The 15,215-nt window shown below is 23.8% G+C and overlaps 2 protein-coding genes across 2 annotated transcripts; one reads left to right on the forward strand and one right to left on the reverse strand.

The window, feature by feature from the left end:
- Positions 1 to 747: 747 nt before the first annotated feature.
- Positions 748 to 3,570, forward strand: PF3D7_1466100 (protein phosphatase containing kelch-like domains; the record flags this gene model as incomplete). Its single annotated transcript, XM_001348768.1, has 2 exons — positions 748 to 3,332; positions 3,486 to 3,570. The coding sequence occupies 2 exons, from the start codon at positions 748 to 750 to the stop codon at positions 3,568 to 3,570; spliced, it is 2,670 nt and encodes an 889-aa protein (XP_001348804.1).
- A 1,486-nt stretch (positions 3,571 to 5,056) lies between these two features.
- Positions 5,057 to 14,293, reverse strand: PF3D7_1466200 (early gametocyte enriched phosphoprotein EGXP; the record flags this gene model as incomplete). The annotated part of the gene is made up of 1 exon (XM_001348769.1): positions 5,057 to 14,293. One exon carries the CDS (start codon positions 14,291 to 14,293, stop codon positions 5,057 to 5,059), a length of 9,237 nt encoding a protein of 3,078 aa, XP_001348805.1.
- Between the last annotated feature and the right edge of the window lie 922 nt (positions 14,294 to 15,215).

Genomic DNA, 15,215 nt, shown 5'->3' on the forward strand with positions numbered 1-15,215 from the left:
AATAATATATATGATTGTTTATATATATTAAATAAAATATATATATATATATATATATATATATATATATATATATATTATATATATATATGTGTATATTATAAATATATAATTGTAATAAGGTATTTATATGTGTATATTATACATATAATAATATATATATATTTTAATAATATATTTAAATGTGTATGTATTATGTAAAATTGTAATAAATATATAATTAATTTGGGGTATATTTTATAATGAATTATTTGCCTTCCTATTTTACTTTATTTCATTTTAATTATTTGTTTTAAATAAAATTATTTTGTGTAAAATATATATTCATAAAATGTAGCTAGAAGCTGAAATTATTATATTATATTATATTACAACATTTTTCTTTTAAAAAAATAAAATAAAATAAGCAATAAAAAAACATGCATATTATTATCAACATAAATAAATTTATATATAAACACAAATATTATTGTTTCGTATTATTAGCTTTAATTTATTACTTTTTATTACATTTTGTTCTTGTTTTTTTTTTCTTTTTTTTATCATGAAAAAAGCATTTAAAAATATTTTTATAATGTACATATAGTTGTATTTGTTTTGTTTGTATGTATATATAAATATATATATATATAATTGTATATTTATTTTTATTTTATAATATTTCGTTTATCATTATTATTATTATTATTCCATTTTATATTATTTTATTTATTTATTTATTATTTTTTTTTTTTTTTTGTATGACAAATGAATAATGGGTCGTTTAAAGAAACAAGTGTTTGTAGAAAAGAAAAACAAAAAGGAGACATTCCTGCTCCTCGTTTTGGACACACTGCTACATACTTAGGTAATAACAAAGTTGCTATATTTGGCGGAGCTATTGGGGATGCAGGAAAATATAATATAACAGATGATATATATTTATATGATTTAACACAAAACAAATGGAAAAAGTTAATAACAGAGAATACACCATCTGCTAGAGCGGCCCATGCAGCTGCTTGCGTGGATGAACAACAATTGGTTATATATGGAGGAGCTACCGGTGGTGGTTCCTTATCTTTAGATGATTTGTATATATTAGATTTAAGAAAGGAACAAAAATATACATGGATGACAGTACCAACAAAAGGTGTAACTCCTGGGAGAAGATATGGACATGTAATGGTTTATAGTAAACCAAATTTGATAGTATTTGGAGGAAATGATGGGCAAAATACATTAAATGATGTATGGTATATGCATGTTGAAATGCCACCTTTTGAATGGGTTCGTGTTATTATTCCTAATACTTGTAAAGTGCCACCTCAAAGAGTGTATCATTCTGCAGATATGTGTAAAGAAGGACCAGCTAGTGGTATGATTGTTATATTTGGTGGTAGAAGTGCAGAAAATAAATCTTTAGATGATACCTGGGGATTAAGACAACATAGAGATGGAAGATGGGATTGGGTAGAAGCTCCTATAAAAAAAGGAAGTCCACCAGAAGCTCGTTATCAACATACATCTGTTTTTATAGGATCCAAAATATTTATTTTAGGTGGTAGAAATGATAACGGATGTGCTGTTCCTTTATCTACAGCTCTTTATAATACTGAAACCATTGAATGGGTTACATTACCGTCCATTTCTAAATTTAGACACACATCATGGGTCTACAAATATACCATATATACTTTTGGTGGGTTTAGTCATCAAACACAACAATACCCCACTAATGAATTAGAATGTTTAGAATGTTTCAATCTTTTATCATCCTTAAATTCTTTGGATTCTGAAAAGAAAAAAAGTATTAAACAGTCATCTTTAAAACAAAAACAATTAACTAATGACAATTTGAAACACTCAAGTAGTGACCTTAGAAATGTAAATTCTTATAATTTAAATAGTCAAGATGTTATTAATACACAACAACATAATATATCTACAAATAATCAATTTAATGTATCGAACGAACTCTATGATTTGAAGAATAATGCTAGTATTTGTAATACATTAGCAAATGTGCCTATTGTACCAAATGTACAAAATGTACCAAATGTGCCAAATGTACCAAATACACATTATAGAAATATGTTTGATACTTCATCTAACTCTTCCGTTTTTAGATTGTCCAACAGACCAATGTCGAATAAAATAAGGTTATCAGCACACGCTCATGCTGTTCAAGAGAATGGAAGTGATTTTGCTTTTCTTGTTCGTAAGATTTCTATAGACAAATTAGAAGAAGAAGGTAGAAAAATCAATAACGGTGTATTATGTACACCTGTAAATTATATAAGTGAATTTAAGAATACAGTTTATGATAAAATTATTACTACATTATTAAATCCAAATATTACACAATTTGAAATACAATACAACCATAATTCAGAATCAATATTTATTATACCATGGGCTAATATTTCAGTATTATGTTCGATAGTTATAGATATATTTAAGCAAGAAGATATGGTATTAAAACTAAGAGCCCCAATAAAAATATATGGTGATATACACGGTCAATATTATGATTTGATGCGTATGTTCCAATTATATAAATGTCCAGTAGAAGAAGATTTAGGTGAAAAATTAAATGCAATAGGAGATATTGATTCAAATGATTATTTATTTTTAGGAGATTATGTGGATAGAGGTTCTAACAGTTTGGAAGTTATTTGTTTACTTTTCGCGTTAAAATGTAAATATCCAAAACAAATTCATTTAATTCGAGGGAATCATGAAGATGTAGCTATTAATAGTCTTTATGGATTCCAAGAGGAATGTAAAAGAAGATTGAAAGAGGATGTAACAGATAAGGATTCTTGTTGGTACCAAATAAATCAAGTTTTTGAATGGTTACCAATAGGTGCTATTGTAGAAGATAAAATTTTATGTGTACATGGTGGAATTGGAAAATCCATTAATCAGATTTCTGATATTTCACAATTGAAAAGACCACTCGTAGTTTCACAAGTTCCTCAAAATTTGAATGAACAAAAAGTTACGGATTTATTATGGTCTGATCCAACTGATAATGATTCTATATTAGGAACCATTCCTAATGATATAAGAGACCCAGATGGTACAGGTCACATTGTTAAATATGGACCCGATCGTGTTCATAAATTTCTAGAAGAAAATGATCTTCAATTAATTATAAGAGCACATGAATGTGTTATGGATGGTTTTGAACGATTTGCAGGTGGAAAATTAATAACCTTATTTTCAGCAACAAATTATTGTAATTCACATAAAAATGCAGGAGCTTTATTATTTATTAGAAGAGATCTTACTGTAATTCCAAAACTTATTTATCCAGCTAAAGACGAAGTGCGATTCTTTAATACATGGTAAAAAATACGAAGAAAAATGTCCATATATCGATATGTATTAATATATATCAATATGTATTAATATATATATTCACAACATATAAGTTATATTATATTTTTATTATATATATATAAAATATATTTTTTTTTCTTTTTTATTTATTCTTCAAGGGATACCAAAATGACGGAGTTAAGACCACCAACACCACCAAGAAATCAACCCAAAATGAGAGAATTAAATTTTGGCGCACCATGAAAATGTCCTGTCTTATTACATATACAAAATGTATTGGTACATTAAAGAATCATTATATAATTGGATATATATGTCTATATAATTAATTTCTTTTATATAAATATATTAAATTCTATTGATTTATTAACTTTTTTTTTTTATTTTTTTATTTTTCTACTGTTTAAAACTTTAAGGGTTTTTATTATTGATCATATAAAAAATGAATATATGAAATATTCATAAAAATTGTAGTTATATGAAAAATGATATATTATATATCCATATTATTTTATAAGTAGAAATTATATGTTTTTTCTTTTTTCTTTTTTTGAGATGTGTTAAATAAATATTTGTTTTAAATAATAAATATTCTGTATATAATTATTATATATTTGATTGTATTATTTATATTCACTATTATTTTTTTGCCTTTGTTTTTTTTTTCTTTCTATTTTTTTTTCTTTTTTTTTTTTTGTTATTGTTATTGTTAGTTGTATACTTTTGTAAATTTATTTATTTATTAATTTTAATTTTTATTATCATTATTTTATTTATCATATATAACATTATTAAAACCATTTAGTTATTTTTACTTCATTTTATTTTATTTTATTTTATTTTATTTTATTTTATTTCCTTTTCATTTTTTTTTTTTTTTTTTTTTTTGTTTTTCTACAATTTTACTAATAAGAATAATTCTTACAAGATTTTATTAAAAAAAAACCTGATGTAAAATATATATATATATATATATACCTATATTTTTATTAATTTTTTAAATCAATAAAACATTTAAATGTTAAATCTATAATTGAATAATATTTGTCTAAGTTATGTGGTGAGTTAATTAGAATTTATTTACGGTAGGTATAGAAAAAAATTATATACATATAATGAGAGCATAAATGGAATGTATATATAATATGTAAATATTATAATGTAAAATATGGTATAACATAATAATTATAATTATGTATATAGGGAAATGTATATGCAAAAAAAAAAAAAAAAAAATTATTATTAATATATAAAATAATGACAGGGTAAACGTGGAATGCCATTATAAATATATTATGCATAGAAATATATCATAATATTTTAATTATTATGTAAGGTTATAGTATATATGTGGAATACCATAATAAATAATATATATATGAAAAAAATCTATATATTTGTAAAAAAAAAAAAAAAAAAAAGAAGAAAAAAAAAAATTATGTGGTGTGTAAAGAAAATAAAAATATATATATTTTTTTTTCTTTCTTTCTTTCTTTTTTTTTTTTTTTTTTTTTTATGTTGTTAACACATATCTTATGATATAATGTATATACTTAAACTACTATTGGTATATAAGTGATATTAACATAATAGTTATATGTTAAATAAAAACTAAAATATAAATAAAAGACATATTTATATGTAAATAATAGAGATAACAATACATATATTTTATATATTTTTATTATTTCTTCTATATGAAACGTCATGAGAATTTAGAAGATGTACTTCATTTGTTATCTTCATTTTTTCTTCTTTTCCCAGGGGAATTATTCATAGAATTTGATGTAATATTCCTTATATTACACCATCTTGCTATAGTTGTTCTGTGAACTCCATAAATAGTAGCTATTTCTGGTATGGTCAAGTGTTGTATATTAAGTAATCTATTTAATTCTTCAGCACTTGGTGGTCCATTATTTCCAATCCTTCTTCTCCTTCTTGCGCTTATATTATACGATGAAGGTGTATTGATATTAGAAACTTGTACTTCTGAGAGGTTATTCTTTTGGCTATTATTATTATTATCATTATTATTATTCATATTATTAATATTATTAATATTATCATTATTATTATTATTATTTTGCTGAGATATATTAAAATTTGTATCAGTATTATTATTATATTCAACTACAATTTCTTGTGTTTGTTCTTCAACATTATAATTATTTGAATTGCTAATGTTGAAATTCGTATCCACTATATTAGTAGATATGTCGATATTATTATTAAGGTTTGAAACAACGTTGGTATAATTATATGCAGTATATGAATAACTATTATGCCCTATATTATTTGATAAATTATATGGAGGCATTATATTATTGGGATATTCTTGGAAAATGTTATTATTTGTATTATTCATATTATTTTCATTATACATGTTTTGATAAACATTCAAGTTGTTTAAACCTACATTTGGATATGTTGTTGTTCTTGTCCCATTATCTCCAAGACTATTATTATACGTTGTTTGAGGTACCATATATTCAGTTGTATTATTATGAAAGGAATTGAAATTATTTATCATACTATAATTGACATCATTCGTTATAGAATTTACATAATAGTTTGAATTATTAGAATATAGTGAATTATTATTATTCATCATATTTATATTTCCATAACTGTTTGAAGGATGCACATCATTATTTTGTATGTTTTGTTGTGGAGGTAATAAAGTTGTATTTCCATGATAATTATTAATATTCATAAAGTTGGTAAAATTATTGTTTTGATTCATGGAATTAAAAGAATTATTATTGTTCGTTTCGTTTGAAATTTCGTTTTGTATCATATTATTAGATATAGTTATTTTATTATTATTTTCTACATTGTTATTCAATATATTACATCCTGTTATGGAATTATTGTTAAAATATAAATTATTCGAATTGTTATTATTAAATTCTAATCCACTAACTGCTGTTGTATATAATGATGATGAGTTATTATTATAGAAATCTACATTTGATGTTATTCTTTGCATATCGCTATCAGACATTAATGTACCACATACATTATTAGATTCTTTTTGATTTATTCCATTTAATATATTATCATCGTTTTTATTATCATATGAATAATTATTATTATTATTATTATCATTATCATAATCATTATTATTATCATTATTATTATTAGATAGGTTATTGTCATTCATATATGCAACATTGTTAGAATTCATTCCTATTTGATTCATCGCATTATTCATATTTCCAATATAATTACTTTCTAAACTATTATATACATTATTATTCATGTTATTTATTACATAATTTGTATTAGGCACATATTCATTGGATGTTATACCAGTTGTTATAATGTTGCTATTATCCAAAAGTGTTTTATTTCCCTGTCCTGCAAATATGTCGTTCTGGCTATTATACATAAAATTGTTGTTAAAATATGTATTATTTCCTGTAGTTCTATTACTTCCATTAAGGTTGTTATCTGTGATATTATTATTTTCAATAGAAATTCCATAATTCTGATTTCTATTAGAGTTATCTACATTAGGTTGGATGTTATCACAATAAATTTCATTGTTTTCAGAATTCTGAACATTAGAAATATTAATCATGTTGTTGTTCCAACTGGAACCATTAAGAAAATTGGTATCATTAATGTTCTCATTTTTATTATTCTGATTATTATTATATTCATATGTATTATAAACGTTCACATTGTTATTTGGTGCATTATTATTCATATATTCTTCATTTGAATGGGACACATTATTTTCTTGGGACATACTTTGTGTTTGCACTTCATTAATTCCACTTTGAACATTATAATAATTATTATTTGTAATATGATTTGGGAAATGTGTATAATATTGTAAATTGGGACATGTTTGGCTTGATATTTGATTAGTATATTCTGTGTTTTGTGTTACATAGGAATCTTGCATATGGTGGTTACCTACATAATTATTAATGACAATATTATTTGTCAATGTGTTTGAATTAATATCATTATTTCCTATTTGAATGTCGTTATTTAAATAACTATTGTTCATTGAACTATATAAATCATATGAGTATGTGTTATTATTAATATTGGAAATATTAGAACTTAAATTAGAATTCATACCAGAAATGAAGGTGTTATTAGTGGTGTTGTCGTTATTCATGTAAGGTGATACATTAATAATGTTGTTATTTATAGTAGAATTTTCTTGAATAGCATTTGAAGGATATGTATTATATAATGGTTGGTACATTTCATTTGTATTCATATATGAATTGTTTTGGATTTGGCAATTAGAAGGAGTGTACAAAATGTTATAATTTGTGTTAATATTATTTTCTTGATAATTATATTGATTATTCATATTATTATTATTATTATTATCATTATCATTATTATCATCATTATCATTATCATTATCATTACCATTATTATCGAAATTGTTTAAATATTGCTTGTTTTCTCCACTTTTTTGTTTCTCCATATTATCTTGTCTTGAAGAATCTTTAAATACCATATTATTATCATTATCATTATGTACATTATCATAAGACGAATTATAATTATCATTATTCATAAATATGTTGGAATCATTTTTTTCTTTTACATTATCATTCTGATCAGAATTTGTCTTTATGGATTCATTAGTTCCAAGTTCATTTGAATTACATACATTATAGTTGTTATTATTTTGTGATTCTCCAATTTTGTCCATGAGTGTTGCTTTAGATAAATAATAATAACTCTTGTAATCATTCAAATGCTTTTCTAATTTGTCCTTATTCTTAGATACAACAACTTCATCTCCTTGGTTATATGTATCATATATTTTTCCCAAATCATTTGATAAATGAAATTTATCTTGTTCATTAATATTTTTTTCATCATTTTTATTTCTATCTTCGTATGGACTCATATCTTCCTGTTCTAAATTGTTTTTTTCTTTTTGTGTATCTTTTTGGTCGTCTTCTTCATCTTCATCTTCTTCATTTCTTTTATTTTCTAATGAATCATTATTTTCGCTGCTAGTTGTGGTGTTCTGTGAACTACACGATGTATTATTATTTGAGTTATTTGTGCTGCTTGATGTGTTATTATTTGTATTGCTTGAATCATTTGAATAATTTGCGTTATTTCCTTCATTTGCATCATTTGAATTATTTGAATCATTCACCTTATTCACTTCATTAACCGCATTCACCACATTTATCTCATTCGTATTATTCACATCATTCATATTATTCATCTCATATATCTCATTCGTATTATTCACCTCATTCGTATTATTCACCTCATTTATATTATTCATCTCATGTATCTCATTCGTATTATTCACTTCATTCACCTCATTTAGCTCATTCATATTATTCATCTCATTTACATTATTCACTTCGTTCACTACATTGACATCATTCACCTCATTCACATTATTCACTTCATTCACCTCATTTAGCTCATTCATATTATTCATCTCATTTACATTATTCACTTCATTCACTACATTGACATTATTCATCTCATTTATCTCATTCGTATTATGCACTTCATTTACCCCATTCACCTCATTTAGCTCATTCATATTATTCATCTCATTTACATTATTCACTTCGTTCACTACATTGACATCATTCACCTCATTCACATTATTCACTTCATTCACCTCATTTAGCTCATTCGTATTATTCATCTCATTTACATTATTCACTTCATTCACTACATTGACATTATTCATCTCATTCATATTATTCATCTCATTCACATTATTCATCTCATTCACATTATTCACCTCATTGACATTATTCACTTCATTCACTACATTGACATTATTCATCTCATTCATATTATTCATCTCATTCACATTATTCATCTCATTCACATTATTCACCTCATTGACATTATTCACTTCATTCACCTCATTTAGCTCATTCACCTTATTCACCTCATTCATTTCATTAACCTCGTTCACACTATTCACTTCATTCACTGCATTGACATTATTCACCTCATTTAACTCATTTACTTCATTTACCATATTCACTTCATTCACCTCATTCACCTCATTCACCTTGTTTACTCCATTCACCCTATTTACAGCACACACCTTATTCACAGCACCCATCTTATTCACAGCACTCACCTTATTCACAGCACTCACCTTATTCAAAGCATTCATTTTATACACAGCATTCATCTTATACAAAGCATTCAACTTATTCAGAATATCCTTCTTATTCACGACATTTACCTTATTCACAGCATTCACCTTATTTACAGCATTTACCTTATTCACAGCATTCATCTTATGTACAGAATTCACCTTATACACAGCATTCAACTTACTCAGAACATTCGTCTTATTCACAACATTTAGCTTATTGACAGAATTTACCTTATTCACAGCATTTACCTTATCCACAGCATTTATCTTATGTACAGCATTCACCTTATTCATGTTATTCTCCTTATTTACACTATTAATATTATTCACGTTATTGGACTTATTCACACCACCGAAGAATTTTGATATAATATTAATTGTTCTATCTGTTTTATCGACATTATCTAAAAGGTTCTTGTGTATGTACTTATGAAACTGTTTGCTAAATTTATAATCTCCTTTCAAATAAACCTTTGAATTATCATATAATGAAACTCCATTTTTATTATTTGTATTACTTATATTTTTATCAGTTGATATATTATTTTCTTCATTACTCGAACTATTTCCCTCTTCATAATTTGAACTACTACTTTCTTCACATTTTATTTTAATATCTTTTTTATTAAATATGAATTTATTAATTTGTGACATTATGTTCGTCTTTCTATCTTTTGGAATATTTATAGAATTATGTTTGCCTTTTGATCCCCGATTTATTTTATTTTTGCGTCCTTGTACAGATGTGCCCCTAGATTTTCGATGATTTTGTTTCAATGTATTATCATTATTAGTTTTTCTATTGTTTTTATTATTTTGACCATCTAAATGATTAGGTTCATTAATATTTTCTGTTGAATCTTCATCTAAATCAGCTAAGTCTTCTTCTATATTTCTAAAATTTTCCTCAACACTTTTAGTAGATGTATAGGACTTAGAATATCTTTTCTTAAATCTCCATATACTTACGAATGATTCAAAAGCTCCATGTCCATGCCATTCGTAAGAGGTTAATATTTGGTTTACTAATACCATAATATCTTTTTGGAATGAATCCCAATCATAAGATAAATTTAACATGTTTGGACGATGAAACATAGTAAATTGTTTTTTGATTGATTTAAAATTCTTATATAAAATTTTATTAAATGCGCTTATGTTTCTTCTCTTGTGACGCATCTTCTTTGAACAAATATTCTCAACATAAAAACTATATCTCATATGATCACGAATAATACGAACGGTACCATCTACATTATAATAGTCATTTTCATAGGGTTTATATCCAGGACAGTATATAAAATCTTCTGGTCTACATTGTTTATAGTGTGGTATAAAAAAACGTAGGACCTCTATTGGGACTCCATACATGTGATTTGGTTTTGACAATCCTTCTTTTTTTGGATCACTGCTTGGGTAATATTTTTCTTTTAATTTTTCAAAATCGGGATTGTCCCAATCCGTTGTATAATCTTGTTTATATCGATTTATTTTCTTATTCATAATTATGAAAATCATAAAGAAGCAAGATATTTTGACAATTCGAGAATTATAACAAGGGGTAAAGGTACAGATTAATTTTAATAACATATGTATTTTGAAATAATCAATACGCGTTTTATCTATAAATTTGTAATTTCTTAAAACAAATATTCTTAATATAGTATTTTGAATGAAAACATTAATATATCTAATTAAGGATCTATAACACATTGTATTTGTACAACTTAAATCCTTACATATACATAATAATTCTAAAAATGGTTCAAATACATTTTTATTATCCCATGGATAATATTTATTAGGAAACTTCATTGTTTCCATATTTGAAATTATTTCGCTTAATATACAATTAGATAAAATATTACTAATTTGCATTACATTTTTTGTTTCATTTTCATCTTGTTTTGTTCCTGTAACGTTATCAGAGGGATCTACATTTTTATCCCCATTGTGATTAGGACTATTACTTTCATGAATTTCAGCATTTCTAGAATTTCCAACATTTTCCGATTTTACAAAATTTGCAGCGTTTTTAACATTTCCTGATTTTACAAAATTTGCAGCGTTTTTAACATTTCCAGATTTTACAAAATTTGAAGCGTTTTTAACATTTCCAGATTTTACAAAATTTGCAGCATTTTTAACATTTCCAGATTTTACAAAATTTGAAGCGTTTTTAACATTTCCAGATTTTACAAAATTTGCAGCATTTTTAACATTTCCTGATTTTACAAAATTTGCAGCATTTCCGTCATTTCCAACATTTTGGGTATTTTTTGCTTCATTTTTATTATTTCTTATATCGGTATTTATAATATCATATTGAATACATTTATAAATAAGTGCTTCAAGTAGTATACCAAATTTATTAAACATGATTGGTATCCTATCTGCATTTCGTTCATTTTTCCTTACATATGCATCATACATAGATAAAAATTTATTAGTTTTCATATATAAATCAGATGGACTAACTCCTAATAATCTAACACTATAAAAATGATATATAAATCGGAATTTTTGACTTTCAGAAAAGAAAGCATAATCTGATAAGAATGAGTCAATTCGACGAGTAATAGAACTATATGCATGGAGTTTTTTTCTTGTTTCACATAGAGTAAAAATTAGTGAAAATTCCAATCTCCTATATATTTTAATTTTACGAAGAAATTTTTTTGGTATAGGTTCCTGAAGAGCGTCAAAAAGTTCCAAGAACTGTTTCAAATGTTCTTGTACAAATAATTGTAAATAATCATGAAATGTAACAAAATGTATCATTTTTTCATATCTCATATATGTGGAATGAAATATTAAGCTACTATAAATTATAATATCTTGTAAACACCAAAATGTAGGTTTCATTTTGATTAAGAATTCTTTAATTAGATTGGAATTTCCAGAACGTCCAATTTTAGTTATTTTATATGTATAATATTGGTTAGTATCAAAATCAAAATAATAATAATATACATAGTTATTTTCAGGATCGGCAATATTCCAAAAATTATCAAAAGATATTTTTATATTATATTCGTAAGAAATCTTATTAATGGTATAAAAAACACTTACGTTATTAGTAGCATTTAAATTTATGGTCCTTGCTACTAAGGTATTACGGTACATAAAATATCTATTAATTCTATAAGCATTAACCGTTCTGTAAAATGAACCCTTTGGCTCGGTAGGTATAGACCATTGATAATCAAATATTTCTGATTCATGAATATTTCTATAATGAGTTGTATACCAATTATCAGTTCTAATAGAATTAATATTAGAATTATCAGTAAGAGTTGCATTAGAATTAAAAAATCTTTTCCTAGTTATTCGACGACGACAATTTGATGGAATACACGACATACAATAATCAATCATCTTAGAATAATATGTTACATTAAGTATGGGATTTAAAATAACATATAAATCTCCAGATGATATTTTACTGCTATTTTTTTCTAAATGCAAATCAAAATATATATATTTTAGGTTATCATAATATTTTGTATGTATATAATCAAGTATATCAATATTCTTAACACTTTTGTATTTCATTGACAAAAGGTAATTATTTAAGTCCACATATTTACAATTCAAAAAGCTAATTACATTTGATAAATAATATTTCTTCCAATCACAATCAGTTTTCACATTTATATCATCATACAAATCATTTGGATTAGTATTAACAAGGGTACTATTATTTTTTTTAGAATTTCCATTTTGTTCTGCACATATATCAAATGTTTCTACATTCATTCTTTTGTTTGTACGTTTTTGAATACTTTTTTTATTTGCAATATTTGGTTTTTTGTCATCCGTTTTATTTTCTATGATATTATTATTTATTACAGAATCATTTTGTTGAATATTTTCTTGATTTCCTCTTTCTTCTTTTTCTATATGAACATTTATCTTTCCAATATTTCTTGTCTGTCTTTTATTTGGTATATTGTTTTCATTTTCTTTTTCTTCATCACCTTGTGAATTTTCTTTCTTGCAGTTGCTTACAGTACTATTTCTTAATCTCATAGGATGTATCGATATACTGCTTTTATTCTTTTTTCCTCTAGAAATATGTACCGTATTATTCTTATTGCACGTATTATCATAGATGGATGATGTATTTTCCTTTTCTCTATTTTCAGTAATATTATTGTCTTGATGAGTATTATTATACTTTTTCGTTGGCATAGTATTATTTGAATTATATTTTTTCCTTTTAGAATTAGTAGTATTTTTAACATTTTGTAAATTATTTGTTTTCTTATTAATATAATTGCCATTGTTAATTGAATCATTTCCCCCTACTAATACATTTTCGTTATTTACTTCATTGTGATTATCATTAATGCTTACATCATGTAATGAAGAACTTGTATTTTCTTGTTTCGTTGTAGAATCCTTTTTTATCTTATAAGAAGTATCTGGATTGTTTGTTTGGAAAAATATATTATTTTTAGTATGGCTCTTATTATTATTATTATTATTATTATTTTTATGTTTCATATCATTAGACGAATCACTTAGATCAATTATATCTTTTTCTGGATTGTTATTGTTTATTTTGTTATTATCATTTATACATTTTTCATTTATGTGTCTAGGTTCTTCAGATAATTTCATGTCTTTGCTTTCTCTAGAACTTGAATTATGTAAATCCAAACGTCTGTTTTTACATATTTTCTTATCTTCACTGTCAGTATTATCATCCTCAATTACATATATTTTCCGAACGATATTTTTATTGGAATTATCGTTCCTTTGGCTAGATGCCATTCCATTAGATGGACAATTGCCATCTCCATCAACTTTTCTACGTCCCCTTTTCATTTGATAGTATTATAATATATAATATATATATATATGTATATATTGGATCTCTATATTTTTAAATATAAGACAATTCTAATTCCATTAGAACGGCAAATAAATAAATATAATATAAAGAAAAAAAAAAAAAAAAAAAAAAAAAATTTATATATTCATGCGAATATATGTATATTATATTATAATATATATATATGCTCAAAATTATATGGTAAATATAATACTACTACAAAATTTTATATATAAATACAATTCTTCAATATAACACATAAGTAAATATATACATTTATATATATCTTCAAATATATCAATTTTGAATTCCTACAAAATATATATATTAATTATGTGTCTATATATGTTAGAATGAAATAATTATAAAAATAGGAAAATTTTAATATATATCTAGAGTTTATACTTTTATGTTTTGAATTTTTTAATTATATATATATGGTATTCCTTTTAATAAAATATATAAGAAAGAAAATATCAATAAAATAAGAATATTTTCTTGCATAATAATATAAACATAATTATTTATATTCCATGTATTTTGCTCTCATATATGAAAAAAATAATATACTAAAATATAATAAAATGTATGTTATATTATATATGTATATATATATATACCTTACCGTTTTTAACTTAATTTATTATTTACCTTAAAATGTTAAGAACAATATAGTCTTTTCAACTTAATATGTTCAAAACAATATGGGTAAATAATATTAAATAAATAAAAAAAAAAAAAGAATAACACTTATAAATAATTATTGAATACATAATAACATGTACACACATTCTTCTATAAATGCATTTCTTTATTATGAAAAATATATTGTAAAAATAATACAATAATAAAAAAATTATGTAAATAAATTAATTATATGTTAAATTTCTGTATCAATATAAAATACTTAATATT

The sequence above is a fragment of the Plasmodium falciparum genome (assembly GCF_000002765.6).
Source record: "Plasmodium falciparum 3D7 genome assembly, chromosome: 14".
NCBI lineage: Eukaryota > Apicomplexa > Aconoidasida > Haemosporida > Plasmodiidae > Plasmodium > Plasmodium falciparum.